Source organism: Aspergillus novofumigatus (genome assembly GCF_002847465.1).
Source record: "Aspergillus novofumigatus IBT 16806 chromosome Unknown P174scaffold_3, whole genome shotgun sequence".
In the NCBI taxonomy this organism is placed as follows: Eukaryota; Fungi; Ascomycota; class Eurotiomycetes; order Eurotiales; family Aspergillaceae; genus Aspergillus; species Aspergillus novofumigatus.
In genome coordinates, this window is record NW_020194276.1 from 1,586,215 (window position 1) to 1,614,169 (window position 27,955).

General features: G+C 50.6%; 11 protein-coding genes across 11 annotated transcripts; 3 read left to right on the forward strand and 8 right to left on the reverse strand.

Moving 5' to 3' along the window:
* Positions 1-22: 22 nt before the first annotated feature.
* P174DRAFT_439962 (Zn(II)2Cys6 transcription factor) lies at positions 23-2,230 on the reverse strand. The gene has a single exon (XM_024826938.1). The coding sequence runs from the start codon at positions 1,948-1,950 to the stop codon at positions 208-210; it is 1,743 nt and encodes a 580-aa protein (XP_024683941.1). The 5' UTR covers positions 1,951-2,230; the 3' UTR covers positions 23-207.
* A 32-nt stretch (positions 2,231-2,262) lies between these two features.
* On the reverse strand, positions 2,263-5,343 carry optE (small oligopeptide transporter, OPT family; the record flags this gene model as incomplete). Its single annotated transcript, XM_024828879.1, has 12 exons — positions 2,263-2,675; positions 2,732-2,782; positions 2,836-3,020; positions 3,074-3,190; positions 3,245-3,326; positions 3,381-3,434; positions 3,488-3,709; positions 3,762-4,276; positions 4,334-4,532; positions 4,582-4,728; positions 4,780-5,016; positions 5,155-5,343. The coding sequence occupies 12 exons, from the start codon at positions 5,341-5,343 to the stop codon at positions 2,442-2,444; spliced, it is 2,232 nt and encodes a 743-aa protein (XP_024683942.1). The 3' UTR covers positions 2,263-2,441.
* A 1,026-nt stretch (positions 5,344-6,369) lies between these two features.
* P174DRAFT_449790 (NAD(P)/FAD-dependent oxidoreductase) lies at positions 6,370-7,954 on the forward strand. Its single transcript, XM_024828880.1, has 2 exons — positions 6,370-7,691; positions 7,754-7,954. Exons 1-2 carry the CDS (start codon positions 6,596-6,598, stop codon positions 7,909-7,911), a joined length of 1,254 nt encoding a protein of 417 aa, XP_024683943.1. The 5' UTR covers positions 6,370-6,595; the 3' UTR covers positions 7,912-7,954.
* Positions 7,955-7,985: 31 nt separating this feature from the next.
* On the reverse strand, positions 7,986-9,382 carry P174DRAFT_511132 (phosphatase PAP2 family protein). Its single transcript, XM_024831755.1, has 5 exons — positions 9,136-9,382; positions 8,977-9,070; positions 8,584-8,923; positions 8,394-8,529; positions 7,986-8,295 (listed from the first exon to the last, which is right to left on the reverse strand). Exons 1-5 carry the CDS (start codon positions 9,265-9,267, stop codon positions 8,122-8,124), a joined length of 876 nt encoding a protein of 291 aa, XP_024683944.1. The 5' UTR covers positions 9,268-9,382; the 3' UTR covers positions 7,986-8,121.
* Positions 9,383-9,610: 228 nt separating this feature from the next.
* Positions 9,611-10,442, forward strand: med7 (mediator complex subunit MED7; the record flags this gene model as incomplete). Its single annotated transcript, XM_024822244.1, has 2 exons — positions 9,611-9,871; positions 9,927-10,442. The coding sequence occupies 2 exons, from the start codon at positions 9,611-9,613 to the stop codon at positions 10,440-10,442; spliced, it is 777 nt and encodes a 258-aa protein (XP_024683945.1).
* Positions 10,443-11,288: 846 nt separating this feature from the next.
* Positions 11,289-13,798, reverse strand: P174DRAFT_449793 (putative C6 transcription factor; the record flags this gene model as incomplete). Its single annotated transcript, XM_024828881.1, has 6 exons — positions 11,289-11,778; positions 11,843-12,597; positions 12,692-13,338; positions 13,391-13,470; positions 13,529-13,638; positions 13,706-13,798. 6 exons carry the CDS (start codon positions 13,796-13,798, stop codon positions 11,514-11,516), a joined length of 1,950 nt encoding a protein of 649 aa, XP_024683946.1. The 3' UTR covers positions 11,289-11,513.
* Positions 13,799-14,371: 573 nt separating this feature from the next.
* P174DRAFT_439966 (uncharacterized protein) lies at positions 14,372-15,136 on the forward strand. The gene is made up of 2 exons (XM_024826939.1): positions 14,372-14,448; positions 14,503-15,136. Exon 2 carries the CDS (start codon positions 14,521-14,523, stop codon positions 14,680-14,682), a length of 162 nt encoding a protein of 53 aa, XP_024683947.1. The 5' UTR covers positions 14,372-14,448; positions 14,503-14,520; the 3' UTR covers positions 14,683-15,136.
* A 465-nt stretch (positions 15,137-15,601) lies between these two features.
* Positions 15,602-19,508, reverse strand: P174DRAFT_511136 (putative importin beta-4 subunit; the record flags this gene model as incomplete). Its single annotated transcript, XM_024831756.1, has 4 exons — positions 19,188-19,508; positions 16,796-19,121; positions 15,835-16,571; positions 15,602-15,780 (listed from the first exon to the last, which is right to left on the reverse strand). The coding sequence occupies exons 1-4, from the start codon at positions 19,231-19,233 to the stop codon at positions 15,602-15,604; spliced, it is 3,288 nt and encodes a 1,095-aa protein (XP_024683948.1). The 5' UTR covers positions 19,234-19,508.
* Positions 19,509-19,956: 448 nt separating this feature from the next.
* On the reverse strand, positions 19,957-24,483 carry ncr1 (sphingolipid transporter NCR1). The gene is made up of 3 exons (XM_024826940.1): positions 23,865-24,483; positions 20,357-23,798; positions 19,957-20,287 (listed from the first exon to the last, which is right to left on the reverse strand). Exons 1-3 carry the CDS (start codon positions 24,138-24,140, stop codon positions 20,184-20,186), a joined length of 3,822 nt encoding a protein of 1,273 aa, XP_024683949.1. The 5' UTR covers positions 24,141-24,483; the 3' UTR covers positions 19,957-20,183.
* Positions 24,484-24,975: 492 nt separating this feature from the next.
* On the reverse strand, positions 24,976-26,019 carry P174DRAFT_419299 (oxidoreductase, short chain dehydrogenase/reductase family; the record flags this gene model as incomplete). The annotated part of the gene is made up of 4 exons (XM_024824773.1): positions 24,976-25,008; positions 25,060-25,419; positions 25,485-25,840; positions 25,899-26,019. The coding sequence occupies 4 exons, from the start codon at positions 26,017-26,019 to the stop codon at positions 24,976-24,978; spliced, it is 870 nt and encodes a 289-aa protein (XP_024683950.1).
* Positions 26,020-26,322: 303 nt separating this feature from the next.
* Positions 26,323-27,802, reverse strand: P174DRAFT_386757 (uncharacterized protein). The gene is made up of 5 exons (XM_024823320.1): positions 27,228-27,802; positions 27,063-27,174; positions 26,922-27,012; positions 26,785-26,869; positions 26,323-26,725 (listed from the first exon to the last, which is right to left on the reverse strand). Exons 1-5 carry the CDS (start codon positions 27,695-27,697, stop codon positions 26,491-26,493), a joined length of 993 nt encoding a protein of 330 aa, XP_024683951.1. The 5' UTR covers positions 27,698-27,802; the 3' UTR covers positions 26,323-26,490.
* Between the last annotated feature and the right edge of the window lie 153 nt (positions 27,803-27,955).

Below are 27,955 nucleotides of genomic sequence, written 5' to 3' on the forward strand. Positions count from 1 at the left end.
CATGAAGCTCCGATATCTCATCGCCTTCATTTGCGGAAACAGACTTTATTAGTCTCAGAATATGATTGTAGAGCAATACTGCCCAGAAAGCTGATTTGTGAATACCCATATGATGACCCTAGAATACAGAGAAAAGGAGAAACAAAGAAAAAAGAAAAGAAAATCCATAACCGACACATATCTCATTGCATCATATCCAGACATAATTCACGCCAAACTCATGGCTGTACTGACTGGGGCAACATACCACTCCCAATCATTGCAGCTCGTGTGGTCATTTGCTACGTCCACAGGCGAGCCTTTAAGCATGTCACTATCTCGAGCTTGCCAGACCTTGATAATGACAGCCCGTGTGCGAGCGACATTCGAAACACTTGATTCAGCCATCGCTGCCAGCGCTCGTAGAACTAGTGACCGCCCATATACAACAGTCTTAGTCGTAGGATCAGACCATAGTTCGTCGCGAACTGGGTCCAATTCCACCGCGGCCACAAATATGGGCCATGTCATGCTCACCAGAGATCGAGAATCGAGTAATTCCGAGACCAGCCGCAGAATCCGTTTCACGTAACCAATGACCAAAGGGGTGGATGGTGAGGAGCCGTACAGTGCACAATGAAGATAGAGCACTGCAGCCAATCGTTTGAGCTCCGCAGCTGACTTGAGCATTTCGTCTTCCTCGTCATCAATTTCTTGTACGAGAGTCTCCAGCCTACGCCCCAGAGAAGCTGCGCGAAGGGCAAACGCAGCCCGAGCGGAATCAGACGCAAGCTGCCGTCTCGTCCGGCTAAGCTCGGTGATGGAGGATAAGATTGACACAAGTTCCGGGCTGCATCCCATCCACAAGTCGATTTTCTGCTGGCTGTCTTCCCAGTAGTCTGTCCCGAAAAGGACCTCCTCACCGCAGGCAGTCCGGCCCATAACATCCTGGAAAGCGAAGAAGAGCTCAGCAAAAGCAGATACAGGATCTTGAGCTTCCCGAGACCTTGCAAGTGCACCTTGTTCTTGTCTCCTGGCGCGAATCAACTCCTTTGCGCCTTTCAAGTGTATCGTCCACCGCTGGTCACAATTATCCACAATCTCGTATAGACAGAGCATCATCATGATGACCAAGACTTCAGGGTCATTCGAACACGTCAACGAGCCCTCGGTAGCGAGTCTGTGGCGGAGACCTCGCAAGGCTTCGGACTTCAAACGAAGGCCGACAACGCTGTACGACGGATCGAAGCGCGACCAATGGCATGCACCCAGCGCTTGAATAGCTTTGAACAGAGTTGGCGATGCCGACAAGCAAAATGGGAGAATGACCGAGGCAAAAGGAGAGGCGAGTTTCGAACTGGCCGTCGTCCGCGGACACACCTGCTGCAGATAATAATCAAACAAGTGCGTATGGCTCGACTCTGGAATATTCGGAAACAGCGACAGCGAAGCCGTCGGGCTCGACGCCTCTCGCGCAATCCAGCCATCGTCAGCAACAACCACCGACGAAGGCGACCCGACACCCACATACACCAACTCCCTGTCCTTTGCACGAACCACAAGACCATTCAACTCATCACAGGCAACATTCACCTGGTGCGGATTCTCAAAGGTCGAAACACCACTGTTCACAAACCCCCAGCTTTCAACAGGAGGGTACTCGCACCACTCATTCTCGTCAACCGACAACGACGCCGACGCCGTCGTCGTCGCCGTCGCTCGAGACTCCGTACCAGCAGGGCGGGACTTACTCCAAACGCCCGCTCGACCAAACGCCAGGCCCCGGCTCAGAAACTCCGACTCCCATTTAAGCACCAGCTCCGTGGAGCAGACGAGACCCCTGTCCCGGCACCGGGAGCAAACCGGTTTCTGCGTGTCGCAGCGGACGCGACTCGCGCGGCACTCCTTGCAACCGCTGCGGGTTCGGGTCTTGACCGGACCCACACGGTCTGCAGCCTTTTTACGTGGCATCCGAATTCCGGCGTGATTGAAGGGGACCCTTTACATGGCCAGTTTCATGCTGCATGGACCATTGGTGCGTTTGAGAGGAGATGAAGAGGAGGTTGCGGACTTTCTTTCGAAGCCCAGTGGCAAATTAAATCTCAGAACTCTTGAACAATCGAATACGAGGTGGTTTGAGCACCGGATTGACTTTGTCACGGCGGTACGAGTATATACAATCCGGCAGTCCGCTCAAAAGTCCAGTTAGAGCCTAGAGTAGATGGATGAAGGATGATGGAGCTTATCGACTGTCGCAATTGGAGTCATTATTTCTGGATGGATCGATAAGGATGGAAGAATCCGCTTCGACAGGGGCATCCACCAATGAGAACACGCGATTATCACCCCGCGGGGATTCAGTATGCCTGAGGCATATACATACATTTTCGGCAAATGTTGTTTTCAGCAGACATCGCGAACCTCTTAAATAGGACATAAATCATTGATATGCATCATAACGCTCACGACCAAGTCCTCTCGCCAAACGTCTCATTCACACCCAATTCTCTCCAGGGCGTTCCCTTTGCGTCAACTGTCCCGCTGTTGACCGTATTTCCCCACCAACTCAAGCTGACTCCGGGAAAGATCAGCGCGAAGAATATCAGAATTGCGGCAACAGCGACGCCAGAGTCGAGAGCAGCGGACAACACGTAGTTGTACTTGGCCCACCAGTGCGGCCTGCGGCCTTTGATGACCTGCCAGCCGTTAGTACTTCGGGATTGGCATCTTGTCTAGAGCGCGGAAAGCTCACCTTATTGAAGATGAAACTGACTGCGAAAGCAGTTGTATAATTGATGCCGGTCTAGTTCATATGAGTCAGCTAACAAGGACCGTATCTAGGAGACATATCCATACCGCCGGTGGCAGATTTCCAGTGCCTGCAAAGAAGATCGGCCAGTGGATTGCGTCGATGAACCGTGACTTAGGGAATCTCTTCCGGATAAAGTATGTAATGATGGGAAGGGATGCTCCTATCCAAAACATGTGCAAAAGACCAGAGTACCTCTGGCCGATGTTATATAGTCGCGCGGGCCCAATGGCTGAATAAACCTGTCAGTTCGCGACTGGAGATAAAAGATCGGCAAAGACATACCACCCCAGAAAATTGCACTGTTGTAATTGACTCGGCCTTGCGGGCAGGTAAAGTTGTCAGGCTGATCACTTGAGCATACATCCTTCACGTTGCCAAGCATCCATATGAGAACACCATCTGGGAGAAAAGGTCGTCAGCAAGCGTATAGCAACACTCGTGTGTGAAACTCACTCTGGGTTAGAGTTCCAAGTATACAAGCGACGAGCTGGGCAACAAATAATGTTCGACGCGGGATCTTCATGTACAATCCGAGCTGTAGGCAGTATATTAGCGGAGTATTTCAGACGTGGAGTTCGAGAGGACAAACCTTCATATCTGCACCATAGTACATTGCTTGACTCAATCCGGTGTATGCGTAGAACTGAGGAACCATAAGCGACTGCTGGTCATGACGAACGTTGTGTTGCGGTTTACCTTAAAGATAAGAAGCACAAGGGGCTTTCCTTTCAGCGTATAACCCGAGATGATCTCTCCCAGTACGGTCAGAACATTACTGTTCAGATTGGCAACGGCATAGACGGTTCCGACGGGTATCACATAGATTGCCGCAAGGGCAAGGGTGATAAAGAGGCCCCAGAATGGAAGCCCTGTATGCCAGACATACTGAGTCATGATTGCTACCGCCACGACGATGACCTGTCGGGTGTCAGCCTTTGCCAGGGAAGATTGCTGAAACGCTTGAACTTACAGTCAGGATTCCGAACCACCACCATGGAACATCGGGGTAGCGGGAGAGCAGTCTTGCGTGGATATCCTTCTTGTTTTCTCCCTTGAATGTGCTAAGGATATCCTTGCTATGGTACAGCAAGACGTGAGAGATCAGACAGCTGAGGACAGCAAAACCGAGTCCATAGCTCAAGGCAAAGGTCACAGGCAGAAAGATCGGGCTGTACTCGCGATACTTGGCCTCGTCAATGGTGCCGCTCGCATCCAGAATTCGGCTCGAATTGTAGACATTGCCAGTATTGTCGTACGCATCAGATCCGGTCAGAGGGAGATATGCAGTGAACCATGTGTTGGTGTAGTAGAGAATTGGAGCAATCACTGCATATACGCAGAACCAGCCGGCGAACACGTTTGCCTGCGCCCAGAACGGCATGACCAAGGGGGAGGTATTGTAAGCAATTTGACTCCAGTCAAAGGTTGTGGGAAGATATCCAAGTCCGGTTGTCATTCCGAAGAGATTGTTAAGCACTTTGTTGTCTGCGGAACAACTTGTTAGAAAGCATTCAGCTCTTTTGAGATAAATGGACGACGTACTCGGAGAGGCCCAGCAAATGAAAGCGAATGTGCTTAGTCCGGTGAAAATATAGCCAGGTAGCCAATACCAGCAGAAGCTCCCAATGAAGACATACAAGAAAAAGCGATAACGAGAGATCCTCCATCCGTCAGCGATCGGATTGGCACCGCTATGAAGTGTCTGAAACAGTGCAGCATTCGCTAACGTGGAAGGCCAGATCTGTAGGTGGTTAGCTCCTTTCTCTCCTTGTGATGAGTACACCGCATACCATCTGCGGAGGCTCAATAATATATCGATATGATAGTCCAGCCAGGCCAAGGCCAAACAGCTGCATAGACAGAGCAAGCAAGATCTGGTAACCAACTGGGGTCGGCATATTGAGGAAGACTTTTTGTGCTTGAATGATAGCGCTCGCCTACTCTTTGTCAGAGCCGCTCCCTTTGCTTCAAGTTCGGTAGTCACTCACCCATGACTGATTGAAACTGAGATTCGACATAATGGTGATCACAGCATGCTCTTTGATGTTGAAATGGTGATCAGGATTGATGACCAGATCCCACCGATTGAAGAGACGAATCTTCATAATCGGCAACGCCTTTGCGAAAAAGCACCCTACAGGGTAGCTGACCAGCTGCGCTACGAGTGACGTGATAGTCACGCTCGGATATCGCATGGAGAAGAATTGGTTGACACCCGTACCGATCTGCATCGATACCTCGGTCAGTAGGGACAGCGTAAATCGATAGCTAATAAAGAACTACGCTTACCAAGGTGAATACGACCCCAGGAACCACATCCGAAATGTGTTGATAGGTAGCGTAGGATCATCGGTGTTGGGCACATTAGCCCGGACTTCCAAATAGGGCGAGTTATCCGAATCGACCGTATACTCGACTGTACTGCTTTCTCCGATGGCAATCTCCATTGCCTCTTCGGCCGTTATTGGCTTCTTAGAGACGCCATCATCGCGCAATGTTGGGTCTCCAGGGCAAACTTCCACATCGGCACCCTGTGACTGAATTGGAGCCATAGCAGCTGGATCCTACAGTGATACCGCAAGATGCTGTCCTCTGCGAAAGCACAATGATGAGGGAGAGAGAAAAGGATGAGGTTCCTCGATGAGAATGTTCGACCTCAATGGTGGCCATTCTGTGCATCTTTATACCATGGCCCGTCTCGTCAATTTTTCCGATAGTTATCAATCAAGGATGCTCTATCGCGGCCGAAGTGAGGGGAACCCCAACCTTGATAGAGAAAAGATAGAAACACTGGTAGACGGAAGGTCCTACCCCAGAACTATCCGAAGGCGTTGATCGCGTCGGCATGAACCGTAGTGTGGGGAAAAGAAGCGACAGACGCCAGAAGCTCCGAGATTGCTGGTGATTGATTAGGTGCCATCAAAACTGAGATCGACGCCACCGACCATTCACGAGGAATCAGAAAGTCAGGTAAGGTCCAAGCGAGAGACCAAGACGCCATTTGCCGGGATGTTGGCCAAGGTTATCAGCCGGCGCATGCTAAACACTTGGTAGGCTTGTCTAGGCCCTATCATTATTGGCGCATGCTTATGTTGTCCATTCACAAGGTTCGATGACCATAGATAGGGGTTCAACGGGCTGATGCGAACAGTCAGGAATGAGAGCCATTGTTATCTCTATTTAGATGTTGTATAAGACAGTCCTATCAGTCATTCATGCTTGTCGACCAATTCCAACCACAATCGCTATGCGATGGAGGACCTGGGTGGAGCAAGATACCATTCTCGGTCGTAATCCGACGCCAAAACGGCGGATAAGCGAATAATAGCGATAACCATCGCCGACCTCGGGTTCGATTGATTCAGGCTAAAGACAGCTGAATCGTTTACTTAATTGCACTGAGGAGTTAATCCGAGTTATCAAGTCAGAGTGGAGTCATTTTGGAGTCACCGGACACTGCACGCGGGGAAATCCACGTATTCAATGTGATTGGGTAATGCATTAAGATGTGGTTCACACGGTCAGAGCCAGGCAACTTAAGACACCCGATAAAGAGCGATATTGTCTCCAAGACAGCAGATACTTCGGGTGGACCTTCCTGCACGTAGTTTGAATACTTGCGACAGATCAACTATTCAATGTTCATGGCATGATCTTCCTATCGGGCGTATAAAGCTGACCGTCATGGTGTCTGACACTCTCATTCTGCGACTGGTCTGATCAACACAACAAGTTGTTCCTTTGACTTTCATAGTGTTCCTGAATTCCTCAATATCTCGTTTTCATACTCACCAGGACAACGTCATGGCAGTGACCAAGTCATCTTCCCTTTTGATCGTGGGTGCAGGCACCTGGGGCACATCGACCGCTCTCCATCTGGCACGCAGAGGATACACAAATGTGACCGTTCTAGATCCCTACCCTGTTCCTTCGGCCATCTCGGCTGGAAATGACGTGAACAAAGTCATTTCCTCAGGCCAATACAGCAACAACAAGGACGAAATCGAGATTAACGAGATTCTGGCTGAAGAGGCGTTCAATGGCTGGAAGAACGACCCCCTCTTCAAACCATACTACCACGATACTGGATTGCTCATGTCCGCCTGCTCTCAGGAAGGCTTGGACCGCCTTGGGGTCCGTGTCAGGCCCGGTGAAGACCCCAACCTCGTGGAACTGACACGGCCGGAGCAATTCCGCAAATTGGCTCCTGAGGGTGTTCTTCAGGGAGAATTCCCCGGCTGGAAGGGCTACTTTGCGCGTTCAGGAGCTGGTTGGGCCCATGCTCGCAATGCGCTCGTGGCTGCTGCAAGGGAGGCTCAGAGAATGGGCGTGAAGTTCGTGACAGGCACTCCTCAGGGCAGGGTAGTCACTCTAATATTTGAAAATAATGATGTCAAAGGTGCCGTTACGGCGGACGGCAAGATCTGGCGTGCAGAGCGCACATTTCTCTGCGCCGGCGCCAGCGCCGGTCAGTTCCTCGACTTCAAGAATCAGCTCCGTCCAACGGCATGGACGCTGGTTCATATCGCTCTGAAGCCTGAAGAGCGGGCTCTTTACAAGAACATTCCGGTTATCTTCAATATCGAGAGGGGTTTCTTCTTTGAGCCAGACGAGGAGCGTGGCGAGATTAAGATCTGCGACGAACATCCGGGATATACAAATATGGTGCAATCTGCCGACGGAACAGTGATGAGCATTCCTTTTGAAAAGACTCAGATTCCTAAAGAAGCCGAGACGAGGGTTAGAGCTTTGCTTAAAGAGACAATGCCACAGCTTGCAGACCGTCCATTCAGTTTCGCCAGGATTTGCTGGTGCGCCGACACTGCCAACCGCGAGTTCTTGATCGATCGCCATCCTCAATACCATTCGCTTGTCCTGGGCTGCGGCGCTTCCGGCAGAGGTAAGACTTTCACATCAAGAGATGTTAAGCGCGGCAAGAGCTGACCAATTGATTGTTTTCAGGATTTAAATATCTGCCTTCAATTGGCAATCTCATCGTCGATGCTATGGAAGGCAAGGTTCCTCAAAAGATCCACGAACTGATCAAATGGAACCCAGAGGTTGCTGCCAATCGCAACTGGAAAGATACTCTGGGGAGATTCGGGGTCCCAACAGAGTAATGGATTTCCACGACGTCAAGGAGTGGACAAATGTACAATATAGAGATATTTCCAAGTTATAAGTGAGGTAGCAAGTCTGCTCCAAAAATTCATAACGCTATTCTACATATATGCAAGTAGTCATCGTACATGTGCACATACCACCAGGGTATGCATGCTTGCGAGTAAACCATTCGTAAGGAAAGGTTTGTGGTGCCATTATTCCATTTTTTATGCAGGAGTAGTCGAGGAGGGATGGTGCAACCGATCGTGATGAGACGGCAGATCCTCCAGCTGATATGTTTGGGTTTCCCAGCCGCGTGAGTCTAGCCCTCGTTCTGGGATCTGTTGTTCCTCATCGCTTGGCAATTTAGAGAAGCCATTTGGACCGACGATTTCATAAGCCTCGTGTGGGACATCACAGGCAACAGACCGCAACGGGGGTAGTAGCGTCGATAGGAGAAATGAGCGATAATCAGGCCAAGGATAGACCCGCAGGTCACGTCGTAAACATCATGCCGGTAGTCCTCAAGGCGAGAGATTGCGATCATCAGCGCGCACAACATCGGTATTAAAGCCAGAATGCAGCGCCAGAGATCAGCTCTAGGGCGGAATACATGCAGTTGTCCAGAGAAGAACCTACATCCGTGTTAGCATTGGTAGCTTACCAACGATCTTGTGACCAAAGCTGACATTGATAAGTATCCTAGCCCGCTGAAAGAAAAGCTGCTGTGACCACTCGGGAAACTTCTCCATCCCTCCTGGAGTATATGGTTGTTCGACTGCGTACAGACCGTCCAGGCCACCAAGGTGTTGGCCGGAGTGCCCTTCTTCGGCATACACCGCGAGATAAGATCGGGTCGAGGTCTTCCAACCGCATTCTTGATGATGTCCGTAATCAGGGACGTCAACATAAGCGCGACAAGCAGCCCGAGAATGGTGACCTGAACCTGGTATGGTTTGGGGCGGAAAATGGCCGCCCAGCAAAGCAGGATCAGGAGTGGGACGACTCCGGCATAGATAATGGACCATACTGGCAATGCATGAGCATACGACAAACCGGTGTTAGACTCCGGGCATGCTCACCCATAGGGACTCTTTCTACGATGGCAAACGGATACTGGATAGATCTATTATCGAGAGAAAACATGCGATGGAATGGGTCCACGAAAAGTTGGATCTGCGGACCATGAGAGCCGTCAGTAACGCAACCGTATATCAACCTCAGATACAGCAAGGGATTACCATAACCCATATCCCTGCTAAACATGCTAAAGCGATATAGTCCACGGCTGGATATGAACGTTGGCAAAAGCGAGCCAGAGCGTCTGGCATTACAGTCGGCTTCGGCCCAGTATCCATGCCATTGCGAGGCATCTCCGCGATGTTCGATCGAGTATATTACTCATAAGAATAAAAGGCACCCGGACATGTCAAACTGCGCATTGACGAAGGAGAAATAACGGGGAGGTAGTGATAGGTGAATACTTCGAGACAGCGCCAGTCGGTTGTTCAAGGCACACGAGCAATCTGGTGGTGCTGTCGTCAGCGCTTAAGCACGGGCCACTTCCACCTCGCTCGAATCTCCGCATCCTCTTCAATGACCACAACCCAGCTTTCTGGCACCGCAAGTTGCTGAGGTTGATTTCAACACGCTTCAGGAGTTTTGAGCCTTGCCTTTATTTACTTTAAGAAGTTCATTCAGCGTTTGGCAATCCTCATGGCTGAAGCTGGACAACCAAGACCGCTCACGGCCTTCGCTCCGCCGCCTCCTCTCTGGAAACACTTCACACCGGACAATCTCAAAAGACTGGAGGAGATCAAAAAAGAGGCCTCGAAGGGCGAAGACGGGAAACCGCGAAAGAAGAAGTGGACCCCTGCTGAATTGCGTGCTCTCCAACTTCCACCAGAGCTGCGTTTCCTAGTGCCCCCGCAGATACCGACGTCGGGACAATACAGCGTCTTTGGAGAATTACAAAGTGTAGGTTCACTACATATAAGGCGCTCAACTGTTTGTTACTTACAGCGAATTTCAGCTATCTACGACTCTGCCATCTTTGCAAGAGCAGGGTATTGAACAGCTCTATCCCTCCACTCCAACCGAGACGGACGCCGAAAAGCCGTCGCATCCATCTCGCCCGTTCAACCATGCATACTATCTTTTGAAAATCAGCAAGTCCCTACTACTAAACTTCCTCGAATTTGTCGGTATCCTCTCGATAGCCCCAGAGCAATTCCAATCAAAGGTAGAGGACCTGCGAAACCTCTTTATCAACGCCCACCACCTTCTCAACCTCTATCGACCACACCAAGCGCGAGAGTCCCTGATTATGATGATGGAGGAGCAGCTCAATCGGAGCCGAGAAGAGATACAACAAATGGATAAGATGCACGCCGAGATCAACGGTTTTCTGGAGCAGCTGAAAGCTCAGGGAATCGACGTAGATTCTGCCTCTAAGTCGGTCGAAAACGATAAGACAAAGCCTACTACTGGCGATCAGGATGCCAACAGCTCTCGACTTGTTTGGGACCTTCTGGATGGAACGGATTGAGGCCGACAGTCGCTCTATCATCTTTCTTCGGCATATGGTACTTGGAATGGTCCAGAGCAGCTACACAGCTTTCTCCGGCTCGCTTTGAGAGTCTACTTCTCCGGTATTCTACACTACTGCCTAGCGCGTGCTTGATGCTCGGGAAACCCGTCAACTCTGATCAACGCGCGAATGTACGGAGTAGGCTCTGCGATTGCCAATTGAGCGCCAATGCAGACAGTTTCGACCACCCAATGGTGCAGCTCGAGACCAGCCATGGGAAACGTCATCTTAATGCGAATACCCCAAGAGTGGAGGCGGTAATTTGCGGATTGCGTGCTACCATTCTAAGCTACTATGCATCTCCCTGCTGTGTTTCGGGAAATAGTTCTTCCTGTGATCACGTGGCACACTAATTTCGCGAGCTTTAAGATCGTCCCGCGGAATCTCACCAAACATTTCCACCTCTTTAAACTATTGCATCTTGGCCAGCATTGGGAGATCGCAGTTTTATTTCATGGATGTAGAGCTGTTGGTCAAATGTTATGCTAATTGCTCAAAATTGGTCAAGCAACTACTGGTTTTTACCATTCGGTAAGCCTTCCTTTATTTATTTATTCATGATCTCAAATGATGAATATGCCAATCTCTTTGTTTCAACCCCATATGAAAGTGCAAAGTACTTCTTGATTCCATCTGTGCATTATAATCTGAAATGAAGCTTGCGAAAGCTTGTTGTCTACACCACTCAATCTCACTGCTTGATGTTGATCAGTTGCTAATGTTGGTTGGTTCAGGTTTCCTGATTTTTATTCAATTGGCAATGGAGCGAATACAATACAAACATCGATATCTTTCCGATCAAGTGGTCTCGCATATTTAGAACTATTTCCTGCGGATTGTAGCTGGCTAGCCTGCACATGACCAGTCTCGTCTCTTTTTTTCCTTCAAAATCACGTAGCTTTTAACCCATGTCCATGATAAGCCGAGTAGAATCATCATAAAATGCCCGCTCCACCATAATCTATCAAGTCCTTGTGGGCCAGCACAAGTAGTATCTATCGCAAGTCTATTCAACCAGATATAAACGAGTCAAGAGCCCTGTCCCGCACGCTCCTTCCACGCTTTCTCAACAGCGCACGCTGCGAGCGTGTACAGCTCCGTCACGAAATCCGCAACCATCTTTATGTGGACGACCTCGTCTATGGACATCAATTGGCGCAAGAAGACCCGTTCCATGATGGAGGTTGCTGTCCGAAGCAACGCCAGATCCTTCGTGGCTTGCGGGTCAGAGGGATTCTGCAGGACGTTGCAGAAAATTGCGATCAGAGCCGACATAGGGTAGAAGATGAGGGTCCTTGGTCGAATTAGCCAGCATTCACAAGACTCCATGAAACCCCGAAAGATTAGGGACGACTCACCAGAAAACGCCGTCAACGAGAACATGCTCCGCCGACTCGAGGTAGAGTAATGTGGAGCGGCTCGCTTCGACAGAGAGAGCCAGGCTCGAACTTACTCCTTCGATCATTCCGCCCTGTCCCTGAACCCACGATTTGCATCGACTGCTGGCCTGGTGGATGATTGTCATGCAGAGGTGGTAGTTCAGCCGTAGCATGACGGAATGCATACTGACGTTTGGATCCGGGGTCTCGTGGGAGAAAGACAGAGTAGGTCTCCATTCCGGCGGGACGGACATCCTCCACCTTTCCAGCTCGTCGTCCAGTTCGCGAATCTCCTTCAGTAGCTCTGCGTCTGTCTTCTGGAGCCCTCGGAACGAGTATAGAGCGCTATAGGCTCGAGATTTGATGATGCTCAGGCGTAGATCCACTGGGAACATCGGATGGTCCGGCAGTTCTCGGGAATGATGGTGAATGCCCAAGCTGCTGTACAGTTGCTCTACATAACCAGGGGGCAGCGTCAGGTCGCAATTTTCGTCGGTGAGGACCTGTGGTTGTCCTGTGCGAAGGGCCACATCCTTCTCGATCGTATAGCAAAGCCAGAATAGGTTCCTGAGGTGCCTTTTCTTTCTCTGCTCGAGGTGCTCGGCAGGGGATTCTGAGAACGAGTTCATGGGGCCGGGATAGGCATGGCCTCCTAGCATATATACTATCCGTGCCGCAACAGAGACGTAGTAGTTTGCTGTACACAGATTACCAGTGACTAGTTCGAAGAGCGCCTGTGAATTTGTCAGCTCTGTTGAAGAACGATACATTAAAGCCACGCAGCTTGCACAGCAATTTGCAAGATGCCAGGCCAGCATGACGACTCACCATAATGATAAGCGCCTGCAGACCCTCTAAGCCTGCATCCTCCCGGAGAACCTGCGGGATTAGACATTGAGCCTTGAGGGCAAGTCCCTCGCTGTCGATCGGCGGAAGGCCAAGCGGTCTATCCTTGTATTCCGGAACTTGGAGAATAGAACTAAAGGCAAGAAATGATAGAATACAGGCCCTGACGTCTGCTCGTGTGGCGCTTAGACTCGATTGCGAGTACGCGGCCTTGATGGTGTCAGGAAATAGAACAGGATCCACAATCGGAAACACTCGTTGCATTAGAGTCGTGCGGAATATGTCAAAGTGTACTTCAACCGCATGTCGATCGGGAAGTTCAAGCATCCTCTGAGGCAGCATGCTCGTCAAATACCGGTTTGAGCTTAAGGCGCGCTGTCTCTCCCACGGTGGCCGGGAATAACTGTTGAGTTTATCCTCGGAAATCTGTCGTCCTGTACGTGCTTGAATCCACTGTCGGCCCTCAGGAAGCAGGAATGGGATCCTTGTCATCAAACTGATGACGCCTAGCTCCCGGCCGGCGAAATGGAGCGTCACGGAAGAGGACGACACCTGAGGCTGGCTTGGAGGTGAGGGATGTCGTGAGAAATCAAGGTCTGAGCTGCCACTGCTCGGTGACAGATTGGCACCTGTCAGGGTAAGTTTCAATATGACTTATTGAGGGGTAGAAGGGGTGCACACCAGATTCTTTCAGTAGGCTCTCCGACAGAAGCTTCTCTATCCTGCTTATTCGCTCCGCCAAACGGGAGCTTTTCTGTTGCCTAGAGCGATATTCAGCTATGGAAGCTCAGACGCATATCAAAATTTTTCTCTACATACGCGGGTTCACTGTTCTCTTTTCGCTTTCTCCGAATGACCCGATCAAAGGTGCAAGGAATATTATGGTGACTGCACCAATTACATTGCGGTGCAGCAGCATCACATTTGATCTACATTCACCATCAGTCAATACTCAGCGGAGACGGTTCCGCTTTCTCCGAAAGTAAGTAGTACTACCTTCCTCTTGTAACATGAATCGCAAGCCCTCGCAGTTCGCCTCCGAGAGGACGGGGCTCCACGATCCTCCTCCTCAGGCCCCGCATCTGACATGATAGGAGGGTTCATCTGAGATGAGCCTCTGGGCTCTATGTGCGCACGTTAGAGCCAGTATTTCTTTAAAATTAAGCATAAAAGCCAAGTCCCGGACGAGCCGTCAGCGTTGTTAGTGACAAACTAATAGAACGGCGGAGGCGATAAAGATAAAATACTCCGAATCCCGCTGACAAAGGCTCGGGCCGGAATAGAGTATCACCGCTTTATCACCAATTTGTTGATGATGTCGTTTGTTTACTCTGTATCGAGTGAAGTATACTGGGTACTAATGAAGGAAACAATGAGGAAGGCAAATAGAGATGTTTGAATGAAAGTAAGCGGGAATTTAGCAGAATCTACAGTAATCTGGCCATTGCTTGACCGATCCTCCGCACAGACATGATGGCGTGTACTAAATATATCTTCACGATGCCGACTGTCCCAGTATCCAGATCACATCAATCAACAACGATTCTCAAGGGATAGATAAAGCAGGAATAGATAGGGATCATAACAAGGTAGTTCCAGAACCCTGAACTTCTCTGATTAAACCATAGTCCGATATCGAACCAGAGAACTCAACACCCTCAAACCGGGATATCATAAAAGGTAGAGAATAAAAACGCGCATCTCCGTAAGTTTGTCATAATGACCATTCAGCCAAAACCCTGTCTGCGATCAGGAAACGACCATCATCCATAACTCATCAGAGAATACTATACATCTACATCACCGTGCAAATGCAGCAATCACACTCTTCATCCCCACAGTCACATCCAAAGCACGGTTTCGAGACGGTCTTGATGGGTTTCTTGATGGACGACCCGGAGGCAGAGGACGGAAGGGTCCAGTTGATGGGTGAGGAGAAGGATGAGGCGGCCATTTTGCAGTGGATGGGATAGACTTGCTATGACGTCGCCAGTAAAGTCAGTAAATACGAGCGCAGCTGTTGATGATTCTGGAAGTAAATTTCACAATGTGAAGAGGATTCAGATTCGCTTACTGTTGTTATGTGACGGTTTAGCTGAAGAGAGGAAGGAGTGAGATCAGTATCGTAACAAAGCCTGAGAGTCCGTCTGGGAGTTGAGGAAGTCAGGAATAAATACTTCTGACAGGCAGCTAAATTTCGGTACTAAATAAAGATTCAATCAGATGAACTTTACTCCGTACTACAAGGAGTAATTAACACTGTCTATCAACCCAATGATTCCCAAGCAACAGGCCCGACCAACGATTTCGTCGCTACCTTACCGACCGTTGAGATAACCGACCTCCATGCGTAGACCAGGTCGAACCCATCGAAGTAGCTTTGCTCATGGTCCAGCACCCGATCGTGTCACTTGTTGATGCCCTTCTTCATCTTGCAGATCGCTACCTTATTCTGCCCCACCACACACGTCATTGGCACACTAGTGCAAAGTACGAAGGAGGTACCGGTTCAGATGAGAGCTGGACCAGTCTACCCAGATGCTCTACGATAAGTAAAGAATAGCGGATGAGGATGGCCAGGTAAATAGTCCTCTAACCAGGCATTAGATCTTTCTTTCAAGTCCAACGATATTTACAGACAAACTTTTCCCCCCCCTCAATTCATAAATCATCGCACGTACCCAAACCATAGTGTCTAATTGATTTTCTTTTCTGCTCAGGGTCTCATCATTTGGAAACAATGAGGGCGCGAACCCTCAATGTGCTCCGGGGTATCGTCTAAGTCATCCATAATGTCCTGCTTTTGTGGCGTAGGCTCTATTCATTAAGTATTCGGTATGTTTCGTTGTGAAGTCATCAAGCCGTTAAATATTCAGATGTCGTGCAAGGTGATTACAGCTGCTCAACCCAGGGGGCAACGCCGGGCTGCATCTGGTTCAGCCACTTGACGAGCTCGATGAGCTCGGCACGGCGCTCGTCCTCAAGCTGGTCCGAATCGCCACAAAGGACAGACTGGAAGATGGGCAGGAACTGCGGGGTGAGTTCCCGGATGTTAGGGTCTTCCCACTTGTCTACAAGCTAGTCAGTAACGTTCTTCTCGCTCCGAATGAGGCGGGATCACATACACAGCTGGCAGATCATGCGGTACAGGGGCTCGTTCTCCTCGTAATCGTTCTTCAGGGGGAGGATGGAGACGAGGACGGGGAGAACCTCCTTGAGAGGGATGGCCTCACGGTGCTTGAGGATCATACGGCTGAGACAGCCAGTAGCGTTGTCCTGAAGGCGAGAGACCTTCATCTGCAGACACGACTCCAACCGGGAAAGGATGGTAGGGTACTCCTTGACGATCTCAGCGTCTGCGGTGGAGTGCTCGACAAGACGGCCAACAGCATAGGCAGCATTGGACTTGGTCTGAGGATCCTCATCACCCAGGCGGTGGATGAGGAGCTTCAGGAAAGGACGAGTGAACTGAGTGACACCAGCGCCCATACCGTTGATGCACTCGGCAAGGACACCAACGGCGGTGGCACGCTCCAGAGCCTCAGTGCTACCGGCGTAGCGCAGGATGGTCTTCTCGAATACCTTCCAGAGTTCGGCGAAGCTCTCGCCCAGAGCGGCAGCGAGACCGGAAACAACGTCAAGGGCAGTGTCGACAACAACCCAATCGAACTCAGAAGTCTCCTCACCGGCCTCGAGAGACTCCTCTTCGGGGCCAAACTCGAGCTGGCTAGGGTGCTTCTTAGTGATGATGTCGGTGACCATCTGGATGACGTTGTGCAGAGTGGTCTCGTTGGCAATCAGAGAAGGACCGCAGTAGCGCAGGTTCTCTGCCATGTTACGGTTGATATCGGCGACAGTAGCCCTATGTCAAATGGTTAATACCAATCAAAAATTGACATGAAAACATTAAGAGCAGTGAATCAAGGCCTCAGGTTTCGTTGGAAAGAATCGTGTTTCACTTCACGCACGCATTTTGCGAGTCTGAGTGAGCTGGGTAAACGAGTGTGTTCATCATTGGCATCGGCATGCTTATGCAAAGCAGCCATCGTGTAATATGCAGAAAGAAAAGAAAGAGGATATACATACCGATCATCTTCTTCAGTCCACATCTTGATGGTAGCGGTCATCAGAATCTCGCCAAACTTCTTGACCTCCTTGGCGGGCTCGACCTGCAGAGGCAGACCAGGCTTCCACTTAGTCATCTGACCGGTCTCTTCGGCAATAGCGAAGAGCATCGCGTACGAGCGGTGCAGAGTGCTGATGGTGCTGCGGCGAACACCCTCGTAAGGGTGCTCAGCCAGAGGCAGGACCTGCTCAATGGTCTTCTCGAAGTAAGGCAGGTAGGCGCTCTTGGTGTGCGTGACGAGATCACCAATGACCTCAACGGCGATTTCCTTCTCCAGGGACAAGGGTGTGGTGGCGGTAATGTCGTCCCAAGCATCCTCGTCATCGAGATCAACGTCCTCGATACCGCCATCCTCTCCAACGGGTTCGTCATCATCGTCGGCACTGGCAACCTTGACCTTGCGGCCAGCGATAATCACCTCTTGGCCAACAAGATCCTTGGCGGCCTCACCAAGAGATACATCCAGGTCAGTCTCGTCCTGCTCAATGCAAGCGAAAAGGCCCTTGACCACACCATCAAGGAAGGGAGCGAAGTGCTCTCCATAAACCTTGGACATGGCTCCCCAGAAGATGTAGGTGCTCTCCTTGAGACGGGAGTGGTCGAGGTGAAGTGCCTCCTCGGTGGCGCGCATGAGGGGCTCGACGTAGGGCTGGTAACGCTCGGCACCGGCGGCAGCGGACATTTCACCCATAGCGTCGGTGACACTAGCGCGCAGGTCCAATTCCTCCTCACTATCCTTGACGGTGGCAAACTCCTGCAGGAGGTGCATGGACTCGTCGAAGTGGGGGAGGAAAGACTCGCCGGCGGAGGAGGCAAGGGAGCCCAGAGCTCCGGCAGTCAGTCCCTTGATTCTGAAGTCGGGGTGCTTGAAGAGCTTGTGCAGGATGGGAACGAGCTCGCCCTGGTAAGGCGCGACGTCCTTCTCGTCCAAGCCATCAACAACGGCATCAATGGCGCTGATACCGGCCTTCATGATATCAATAGTGGGGCCATCCTCCTCACCCTTGTACTCCTGCATAGCGCTGGCCAAGTTCTTGAAGAGGAGAGGCATGAGCCTTTCGTGCTCAGCACTCAGATCTTCAGCGAGATCATCGGCAAGACGAGCCACCGCGTGCAAGGAGGCTTGGCGGACCTTGGGTTCGGGATCAGCGAGCAGCTGCAGAACCATGGGGAAGATGTCCTTCATCTGAGTGCTGATGAAATCGGGAGCGCCCTCCACACACATTCCAAGAGCCATGATACCGGCCCGGCGGTAGTCAGGGTTGCTGTTGTTGAAGTACTGGCCCAGAGCGTGAAGAAGGGGCACAACAACTTGGCTGGGAGGTAGACTCTGGGCGAGCATATCAAGCAGGCCAAGAGCGGACCGGGCGGGAGTGATATCGTCATCGTCCGAGGAAGTGTCACCGAGCTCAGTGACAATGTGCAGAGCGGTGCGGGTGAGCTGCTCGCCAATACGCATGCCCTGGATCTTGAGCTTACGGTACTGAACGCACTGCATGAGGAAGCTAATGGCCTGAGTACGAGTATCCTCGTCGACCTCGGTGTTGGCAGCAAGCTCGTTCATGAAGATAACAAGGTCCTTAAGGTGGACAGTAAGGAGAGCAGGGTCACAGCCAAGGAGAGTCTGGAAGACCTCAAAGGCCTGCATAACACGGTCCTCCTGCTTCTGGTCGATCGAGTCCTTCAGAACAGCGACCATGGAGGGAACGATATCCTGGAAGGCCTTGACGGGACCAACATCCTCCTCGGAGTCAAGGTGCATGGCAAGCTTGCTCAGGGCGAGAAGGGTGTTGATGCGGACCTCCTCGCTCTCAGGGTCACGGATGGTCTTGCTGAACAGGGCGAAGAGATCAGAGAACTTCTCCTCGAGGCTCTCGCCGAGAGTCTCCAGAATGGTAAACAGAATGTAGATAGCCACGCCACGCTCATCCTTGTTGCCACTGTTACCAGCCTGGACCAGGAAATTGGGCAGCTCGGCCCACTCGCCATCGTTCAGGTCGACCCGAGCGACAGCAGAGATGATCCGGGCAATAGAGTGACGGACGAGTGAGGAGCCCTCGCTCATCGTGGAGCGCAGCAGCTGCTCACGAATCTGAGGCTTCTGGGCAGCATGGACCGAAACCCAGTGCTTGTTGACCAACGAGCGAGTCTCGACAGCGGCCAGCTGCCTCAGATTGGGATCCTCATGACCGGTGGCGATCTGAATAAGGAGAACGAGAGATTCAGGCTTGTTGTAGAACTCCCGCTGGAGGATACCGGTTGCTTCCTTAACGTTGCCCTGGGCAGCTATCGTGTTCTCGTCAGCATCACAGCTTTCTTTCTATAGCAACTCGCCGGGTGAACATTACTCACGGTTCAGAACAATCTGAAGCTGCTGCAGGAATCTTTGCTGATCCATGATGGAAATATGAATAGAACTTTTGTGGGAAAAAAATATGTACACCTCTCAAAAGTGGGGTGTCCCAACCCTTCTTTAATAGCAAGAAGGGATCCTCGTACGACTAATTGAGCTGCCTGCACGTGAGACAAACAGCTCAAGGGGGTATCACAGAAACAAAAGAAAGGATAGAAACACCAAGAAAAGGAATGAGGAGTAAAGAGAAAGGAGAGATGAGGGACACTCAGGAGGAGGAGAAGATAAGAGAGAGAGAAAAAAAAAAAGTTCTCACTAAGGGGTGGGTTGTTTGGATAATTTTTCTCCTGGTCCCTCCGCTTTTACTTTCTTCAGGCTAGCGGCATTCTCTATCACGTGCTCTGTGCCGCACTGGTTTACTCATAAACAGTGGATGCACAACATCAAAAAGAGCACTTAGTAGACAGGTAGGAAGTACCAAGTGGGTAGAGTAACAGGCTCGCTGCCCAACCAAAGACCAATAGAATCTGAATGGGGTTCACATTTCCATGATGGTCTTGATACAGAAGGTTGTGCGTTGTCTGTCTGCTTAAGGTCGATGGCACAGAGAACAATGCCAGTAAATGTTGTGATTGACTGTTATATTATTATCATGTCACATCATAGCACTCTTCCAACTATCCTCTATCAGCTACCAGTATATAGTTGCATGATACTCTAGTGTTTCAGGCTGGAAGTACGAGAAACGAGGAACGAGCAAGAGGTATCAAAAAAAAAAAAAAAATTGAATAGCAAAAGTCAAGAATTGTGAACCAACCCCGCATAATACTATACTCCATCTCTTGCCCGAAAGATGCGTCAATATTCCTCAAGGGACATGGCATGGATTCCAAATAAGGGAGCAAAATGTGCATAGTACAAAACAATAGGTAAGCCAGCATCATCCATACGTGAAATCAAGCGAAATATAGGCACTGGCATCATGTATAGCATCGCTAGAATTCTTCAGAGTCGTAGTCTTCGTCAACAAGCAGGGCGCGATAACCCCTGGATGCAAGGCTTTCTTCCAAACCACCGTCGGATCCAGGGTCGGCATAACCTACATTATAGTTAGATAAGCAGGAATTTGGGGAGATCGATTCAAAAGACACGACCAGAATAAACCTACCTTCGCCACCAAAATAACTGAGCACCACGGGCAGGAAGATGAGGGCATGGGTAGCGGCAAAGATGACCAATGCCAGCCAGACACGGAAATAGTAGATTTCAAAGATCTTGCTGCGGGTGAATGCCAGCACACAAACCCCGAGTAACTTGGTGATAGTAATGCCACTGAAGACACTGCCACCCACATTGACCAACGCAGTCCAGGCTCGTGCATCTTTGCCCCTGAACTTGGTGGGCGTCTTGTCCATTATTGTGCGCGAAGGGAACATGAATGCTCGAGCAATATGGGCGCAGAACTCGACACCGATGCCGACGCAAATAACCAAGTTGACTAACGAAACGGCATTGAGCGACACCCCAGCAACGGCCATGGAGCCAATAATATCCACAACAATCATCACGACCGTAGCAGTTACTACTGCACCGGTGGCGACAGAGCCTAAGATGATTGACGTGATAGCGAAGATAATGGCAACAGCACAGCCGAGCAAAGTGCCTGTGAGCTGCACAATCGAGACATACTGGTCGAAGAAGATATATGGTTTGGAATAAGGGAACACGTCTATGCCGTGTTCTTTGGAGATTCCATCCGCGATGCGACGGGCTGAGATGTACGCCTTGATAAAGTCATCCTGATTCCTCAGCGGGGTATGGCTGGTTCTGAAATGGCTCGCATTGGTCATAACGTGCTTTGAATCAATGACAAGCGCGTTACTATATGGGGCTTTGCCGCCGAGAGGGCAAGACGCATCCGTGGGTGCTTCAATCCACTTTTCCAGATAGTGGATAAATTCGTTTCCTGTGGGCATGCCGTAGAGAGAGATATTCCATGCAGGAGTCCGGTCCTCAAAGCAAATCTTGCCATTTTCCTTGCAGCATTCTTGCTGGGGATTCAGCCAATAAAAGAAGTCGTCGATCCAACTTGCGGCTGATCCCGAGATATAGGAGACATTCGGTCGCTTAGACTCCTGCTCCAAAACAAATGACAAAGAGAATTCTTCGCAGGTCGTGAACCGTCCGCAGAGCTGCTGCTGGTGCTTTCTCTCGGTCACGTTGACGTTGCGGGTCACAAAGTAGACTGGTGGACCGGTGCGAAAGTAAGTATCCATATCGTTGAAATACTGTACCAGATACGAATCGCTCGGAAGGGCGATACGCTGATCCAATCCGAGAGGCACTTGCGGGATCAGAGCCAAGCCAGCAGTAAATATGCCAAGGAAGACAATCACAACAGCAACCTTAATCCTGCGGTCAAGCAGGTAGTTTGCATATATTTTGCGAATAAATTGCTGCGTCAGACTTTCGCCCTCCTGGTCATTGTACGCGGGTTCTTCGAACATGCCGGATGAAGTCGCTTTGCGCACTGTAATGCATGGAATGCAATCTGCGCGAAGACTCTCCACCCGCCTTTGATTCAGAGCAAGTACTGAAACAAACATCGTCATTTGCAGAATGGCATTGATGAAGACCGCACCAGCTGCATAGATGGCAAAGTTCTTGACGGCTGGCATGCCCACAAACACACCGAGCGCAAAGGCGACCGTCTCCGTCAGGGCCGATAGGAAAATGCTAGGACCAATCCTTCCTACGGCACGAGCAGCCCGCTCATCAATCTCTTCATCAGGGTGACTGACATTGATCCGCTCAAATTCATGAACGATCAGGAAGATGTTGTCCACACCGACCGCCAATACAAGGAAGGGAATGACCTCGGCGATGATCAAGGTCACCCTGATTCCTGCTGCTGAAAACAGTCCTACCGACGCAGACACGGACATAAGGACGATCAAGATTCCCACGATCCCGAGCGTGAATTTCGACTGCACAAAGACATTGGCAGGGTTGTTCAAGAGAGACTTCCAGGTGACAGTGGCTGAGCCCAGAGCGAGGGACGCATAGATAAACATGATGATATAGCTGATGACGACAATCTTCGCATCAGTGTTGCTGGATTTGTTGAGTTCCTGCTCCAGGCTGACTTCAGTGTTGAATGACACACGAAGACCACGTTCTTTCGCGTCTTCTTGAACGTTATATAACAGCTGTTTGAGATTGTTCTCCCAGTCAATGGCATCGGCCTCGCTCTCCGTGCCTTGGGCGTGATTGTTCAGAACCCACGTGGTAATCAACGCTTGAGCGTCGAGGACGTTGCCCGACTCTTCGTAACCACCCAGTATCATTTCAGGTCTGAGAGGCTGTTGAAAGTCAGGAAGACAGCTCGGGTCACCAGGAGAGCTGGCACAGTGCTTAACCCGCTCTTCCCATGTGTCCGGGTGAAGGTTCCATCCTGAGCCACCGAAATAGCCCGTTATTGACTGAACCACACACGCGTCGCCAGTGGGTTTAAAGCAGACGTCATCGAGTAGTAAACTGCGACCCGGGGAAATCATTCGACGAATTTGAGATTCAATATCAAACCACCAACTGAGGGTGTCATAACTCAGAACCGGTCCATGTTCGTTGACAACAAATACCTGCTCCGCTCGGTAAAAGGGTCCAAAATTGGTATCAAAGTACTCCTTTTCTTGCGCTGCTGCCGACGTAGGGCTCACCCAGAGGCGTACAGGATCTGTCTCGACAACGAACCGGAGCCAACCCAGACTCAGAAGGCCAACGAGTACTATGCTAGTCACGATAGTGATTGCTGGGAATCGAGCGCAAGTACCCCCAATGCTATTGAACATCGAGTCAAGCATAGAGTTCAGTTTGTAAACCCCAGAGGGTTGTTCCAGCGACCCAGCAGCATGAACAATGTCCCCCTCATCTTCATCGTCATCGGGAGATGGGTCTTGTAAAAGCCGAACCCTCTCGGGCTTGCGATAACGCCGTTCTCTGTACGTGAAGTAACTAGAAAAGGCCACAACGGCTAATAAGAATACGGAGTAAATCAGAATGACCGCGAAGGATAGACAAGGCAACAGGCCGACATGGCAGTATTTGTCTGTTTTCACCTCCGGTAGCTCCGGGCAGACCTCCGGACAATCAACACAGGAGCAGCGGAATGCCTCGTCAGGGTCATTGCAAGCCTTCGGTTTGATAGGCAAGGCTCTCATGCCCTGATCAGGTGACGGGGGCTCCGTTTTGTAGTTGATCTGGAAAGGACTGCCAAGCAGCTTCTTGTCACCCAGGAACTTCAGGAATTGTGTGTAATTCTTCGCGCCGCCACCGATGAAGTCGATGGCTTTGCCACCAGAAGCACCATTTTTGACGTTCTTGCAACTATCATAGAAGCCGCTCTGGTATTCTTCGGACCAGATATTGTCAAGTTCGGTAACTAGTAACTTTCCGGAGCTGGCCTTCTCGATTTGTGTGACATTGATGAATAGAGACTGGTCCGGAGAACAGGTAAAGGTACAGAAGATGTTGAAGAAATTGTCTTTGCACGCAGGACATGATGCAATAATGCCCTCAGCAAGCTTCAGGTTCTTGGCGAGTGCATCGATCTAGGCAGGAGAAGCACATGAGAATCGTCTCGCTTGAATGGGTTTGGTCGGGACAATAATTCTTACCTGCTCTTCTTCGCAACAAACAGGCCCTTCATTCCATTTGCTACCGCACAAGTTCACCAGCTTCTTCCTCGCCGATACCTCGGGCTCCCTTGCAGGACCGTTATCTGGACATGGCAGCTCTCCGCCAAAGAACGACTTTTTTCCGCAATGTCCTCGGATCGCGCAGCGGCCCTCTTCGTGTACCTTGGTTTCTCCTTCAGCAAGGACAAGTGTGTGAGGAAGGAACGACAGCAGGCCGAGACTCGTGAGGATCGGGGTAAAGCGCAGTCCCCGCATCGTCGGGACAAAGGGTTGGTAACGACTCCGGTGTCAAAACACGTAGGTTTTTCGCGGTTTAATTAGAGCATTAGAAGGACGATTGGTTGGTGTAGAAAGATGCTGGAAAGCTAGATTTGTCGGTGAACTCGCCGAAGACACGGACGCTTTTGAAGCAACAGCTCCTCGACAAGGTGGTGTCACGAGCGAGGATATAATAAATTCACAAGCACAATGCAGTTCCGGAAATTAGCTGCGCTAATACAAGTAAAAATTAAACAAAGATTAGTCTGGCTAGTATTGAATGGTCTAAACGACAAGGGACAGCGAAGCTATTGAGAGGCTGGGGTCCTGGGGAAGAGGCGATGGGGAGATGACGATATGGGAATCAAGGAACGGGGCGGTTGGAGGACCTCCACTGGCCGACATACGTAAGCGGAGAAGGCTGCCATCATCCCACACATGAAGAATGGGGGTTCGTCGGGCGCTAACGTCAGGCACGGCGATCCTCGGATGATCAGGTAGATTAATCCAATCCTTTGCGTGTTGATTGAGTATTTCTGTGATTGTGTTCGATTAGTTTGCCAGACTAGCTGGAAGGTAATTCTTATCCAACCTTTTGAGACGGTATTCTGCAGTCGACTTCGGAGGGTAGACAGGCAATACACAAACGGATAAGGTGGCTTGCTTTGTTGTGAGCCCGGAAGTATATAATTTCCCCGTTCTACTGACTAGAAACTGGCAGCTTCTGGTCGTAATTCTTACCCCAACCACATAACGATTTGGGAACCTCTACAATGTTTTTGGCATCAGTGAAAAAAATAAACAATCACTTGGAAGTCGTTCTGCCTTGTCGTCAGAGTATATGCCTAGAACACCAGACCACCTCCTATACGCCTGTTAGCACCTTAACTTGTACAGCCAGACGGAAGAAAAATACCGTCAACAACAATATCAGCTCCATTGATATAGCTCCCCCAATATCACTGCAAAGGAACACCACCGGTCCCGTCAGCTCCTGTGGTGACCCCATCCTTCGCATCGGATTCCGATCCGCCCATATCTGCCGCCATGGCGCAAGATCCTCACCCTCATTAAGCACCGTATCCATATATCCCGGGGAGATAGAATTGACTCGGATTCCGTATTGCGTCCATTCCGCTGCCAAGCTATTCTTCATGTGTAGCACCGCTGCCTTGGAGACGTTGTACGCGATCTGAGGCTGGGGGTAATTCACCCGATGACCGCTGATGGATGCGACGAGGACGATTTTGCCCCGCGTCCACTGGCAATCATATGTCTGGATTCTGCGTCAGGGGGCCTAGCTCTCACAGAGGAACCTAGGGAATCGTCTTACTTCCCTACTGCTTGTGCAGCGATCCATGACCCTGTCGTATTTACATCAATGACACGGCGCCATTGCTCGACTGTTATGTCCTCGGCTGCCACGCAGTTGACTATGCCCGCAAAGCAACAGAGAATGTTAAGCTCCCCTAGTTCATTCTTTGCCTTTTCAGCAACGTGCTGCATGTCTGCCGCGTCTGTGACGTCGCATTGATGCGTTATGATTTTCGCAGAAGGAAAGTCTCTTCGAAGTGCTTCTATTTCAACGTCTCCCTTTTGGAGAGCCGAGGGCAGATCAAGTAAAGCAATGCCAGAAAGTCCATGCTCAAGAAGCGCTCGTGCGGAGGCTAGAGCGAGCATTCCTGCTCCACCAGTAACTGGACAAGAGTAAGATATCACCTAATCCTTGAGTTATAGGGGGTATGACCGACACACTGCGTTTCCGCTCACTCTGAATCTCAAAGCTGCTCGCTGCTCCGGCGTGCTGGTCTCTGGGAATGTGGCCGGTGGAGGCGTGAGAGTGGTAGCTGGATCGGTTGCCCCGAGCCGTATCCATGGCATCCTTGTCCGCACATGAGGTGTTGGAGGGAGAGGCACTTCTTTCTTAGATGGAGTCATGGTCAATGGAATTACTGATGATACTGAGATTCTGTAAGTTGGGATCCACAAGGAGCTTCAATAGGAATTGCAACCTATCTATAGTGCTGCGGAGAAGGGGAAGAGAGGAGTAGCTTACCCCGCGCATGATCGACTCAGCACGCGCAAATGCATTTTTATCCCATTACTTCATTGATTGTAGCTTCTATCTTCGGACTGCAGTGCCCCGAGCGTGCCCAAGTCGCTAAGCTTTCCATATGCGAGTCCAGTACGCCAACCTGCACTGTGATTGGAGGTAGTGTCTGCTACAGAGTCAACAGCTTCGACATATATGTTTGACCTCGACAAGAAAATTCTACAATGGCATTCTTAGTGGCTACTTATTAAGAACAGATCTACCTCACCACATACACCATCTATCTTCTCGCGCTCACTTCCCATCTACCTTCCTTCTCTTCGCCCCCTTCTTCGGGCTGAACTCCTCAGAATACGAGCGGAAGAAGTCTGCCGGCTGCTGGGGCTCATCGGAAGTGATGTCGCGGAATGCCGTCGTAGCAACATAGTTCGTCTTGCCCTCACGGACCAGCGAATAGTATTCGAGTATGAACTGAATCTCACTATCATCAGTATCCGTCTGGCTCCTGAGGACCTTCTTGGCTTCATATCTGTTGTCTGTGAGTCCCAATTCCAGCAGAGGATTAACGGGAACAACTAGGCGACATACTCAGAGATATCTTCGAACTTCATATCGGTTCCTAGAGCTTCGCTTGCTGCTCGCGCTAGTTCGTCGCCGTTGAGAAGAGCCGGGCCTGTCGTGTCAATCTCGTTTCACTTGATACTATAGAACTGGAGCCGACATACCGGTCAAGGTCATTAGTTGACCACGATGCTTATCGTCGAGTCCGTGCTTTCCTTTGCCGGTGAGGACATGAGCCGCTAGCAGTGCGACGTCCTTTGCAGTAGTTTAGCCAGAGGCCATTGCGCGCTGAGAGCCAGACTTACACCTAGTGCTACGGGGGGAAATTTATGCTCGCGTCCGATCGGTATAGGGATGTATCCCTCCTCCTTAGCCTGGGGGGCATACGCAAGCAAGTTCTCAGCGTAGAAGCCAGCCCTACAACCAGTATCATTAGACATGCAGCATGCGATCTCGAGGAAGAAACACACCGGATGACAACAGGACAATGCCCCGTCATTGAGCTCGGATCCCCTTTCGTACTCAGGAACAAAGTCTCGAGATGAATAAACTCCCTCAGACGGGGCTGCTTGTCCCTCTCAGCGACATCGCATCCCGCAGCACTCAGGAAGACCACGTTCGGCACATTGGCACGCTTGGCCGCCTCGATCATCTCGGCCGTGATATCGAGCTTGTCCCGACTAGCTGGCGGGACCAGGCAGAGAGTGTCGGCTTTGGTGTCTCTGATGTCGGCGGCAACATTCTTCAGACGGCCTGGTCTATGGGGGACGATGGTGGCGCCTAGGGATTGTAGGTCCTTGCACCGCTGGGCATCCGGATTGAGGGTTAGGCCGTGGACGGTGCCGACTTCTTTAGAGAAGTTCTCGTCAGAGAGGAGGAGCTCGGCGATGAGGAAGCCTGTGTTGCCTTCTACGGAGGTGATGCAGACGTTGCGCGACATAGTGAGATGTGGTGTCTTGGGTTGCTGGGCGATATGTTATGGAGATATACTGGTGCCATGCAGCGGTGATGCGCAAGTAGGATGGCTTTTATACAAGATGACAACCTGCGTCATGGTAATATAATGACAAGATTTGCTTTCTAGCAGAGACTCGGGATACAGATGCTGGCCAATAAAAAGCTTTTCCGGACAGTCTGCGGGCATGACCTAATATCTGATTGCGGTTCTCGAGGCAAGACGAGACTCAGCATCGCTGCA

Bases quoted from the DNA above. Each gene is read 5' to 3' on its own strand.
- P174DRAFT_511132 (XM_024831755.1), bottom strand. From the start codon at position 9,267: ATGCCTCGCAATGGCATGGATACTGGGCCGAAGCCGACTGTAATGCCA. The intron at 8,530-8,583 runs GTCAGCTTTGGT...ACACGGATGTAG, and splicing joins GGGCTAGGATACTTATCAAT to GTTCTTCTCTGGACAACTGC. The intron at 8,296-8,393 runs GTGACCTGCGGG...GTCCCACACGAG, and splicing joins ACCGGCATGATGTTTACGAC to GCTTATGAAATCGTCGGTCC.
- P174DRAFT_439962 (XM_024826938.1), bottom strand. From the start codon at position 1,950: ATGCCACGTAAAAAGGCTGCAGACCGTGTGGGTCCGGTCAAGACCCGA.
- P174DRAFT_386757 (XM_024823320.1), bottom strand. From the start codon at position 27,697: ATGTCGCGCAACGTCTGCATCACCTCCGTAGAAGGCAACACAGGCTTC. The intron at 27,013-27,062 runs GTAAGTCTGGCT...ACTACTGCAAAG, and splicing joins TTCCCCCCGTAGCACTAGGT to GACGTCGCACTGCTAGCGGC. The intron at 26,726-26,784 runs GTATGTCGCCTA...CACAGACAACAG, and splicing joins AAGTTCGAAGATATCTCTGA to ATATGAAGCCAAGAAGGTCC.
- ncr1 (XM_024826940.1), bottom strand. From the start codon at position 24,140: ATGCGGGGACTGCGCTTTACCCCGATCCTCACGAGTCTCGGCCTGCTG. The intron at 23,799-23,864 runs GTAAGAATTATT...TCTCCTGCCTAG, and splicing joins TTTGTTGCGAAGAAGAGCAG to ATCGATGCACTCGCCAAGAA. The intron at 20,288-20,356 runs GTAGGTTTATTC...ACTATAATGTAG, and splicing joins CAGTTATTTTGGTGGCGAAG to GTTATGCCGACCCTGGATCC.
- P174DRAFT_439966 (XM_024826939.1), top strand. From the start codon at position 14,521: ATGCAGCAATCACACTCTTCATCCCCACAGTCACATCCAAAGCACGGT.
- P174DRAFT_449790 (XM_024828880.1), top strand. From the start codon at position 6,596: ATGGCAGTGACCAAGTCATCTTCCCTTTTGATCGTGGGTGCAGGCACC. The intron at 7,692-7,753 runs GTAAGACTTTCA...GATTGTTTTCAG, and splicing joins CTGCGGCGCTTCCGGCAGAG to GATTTAAATATCTGCCTTCA.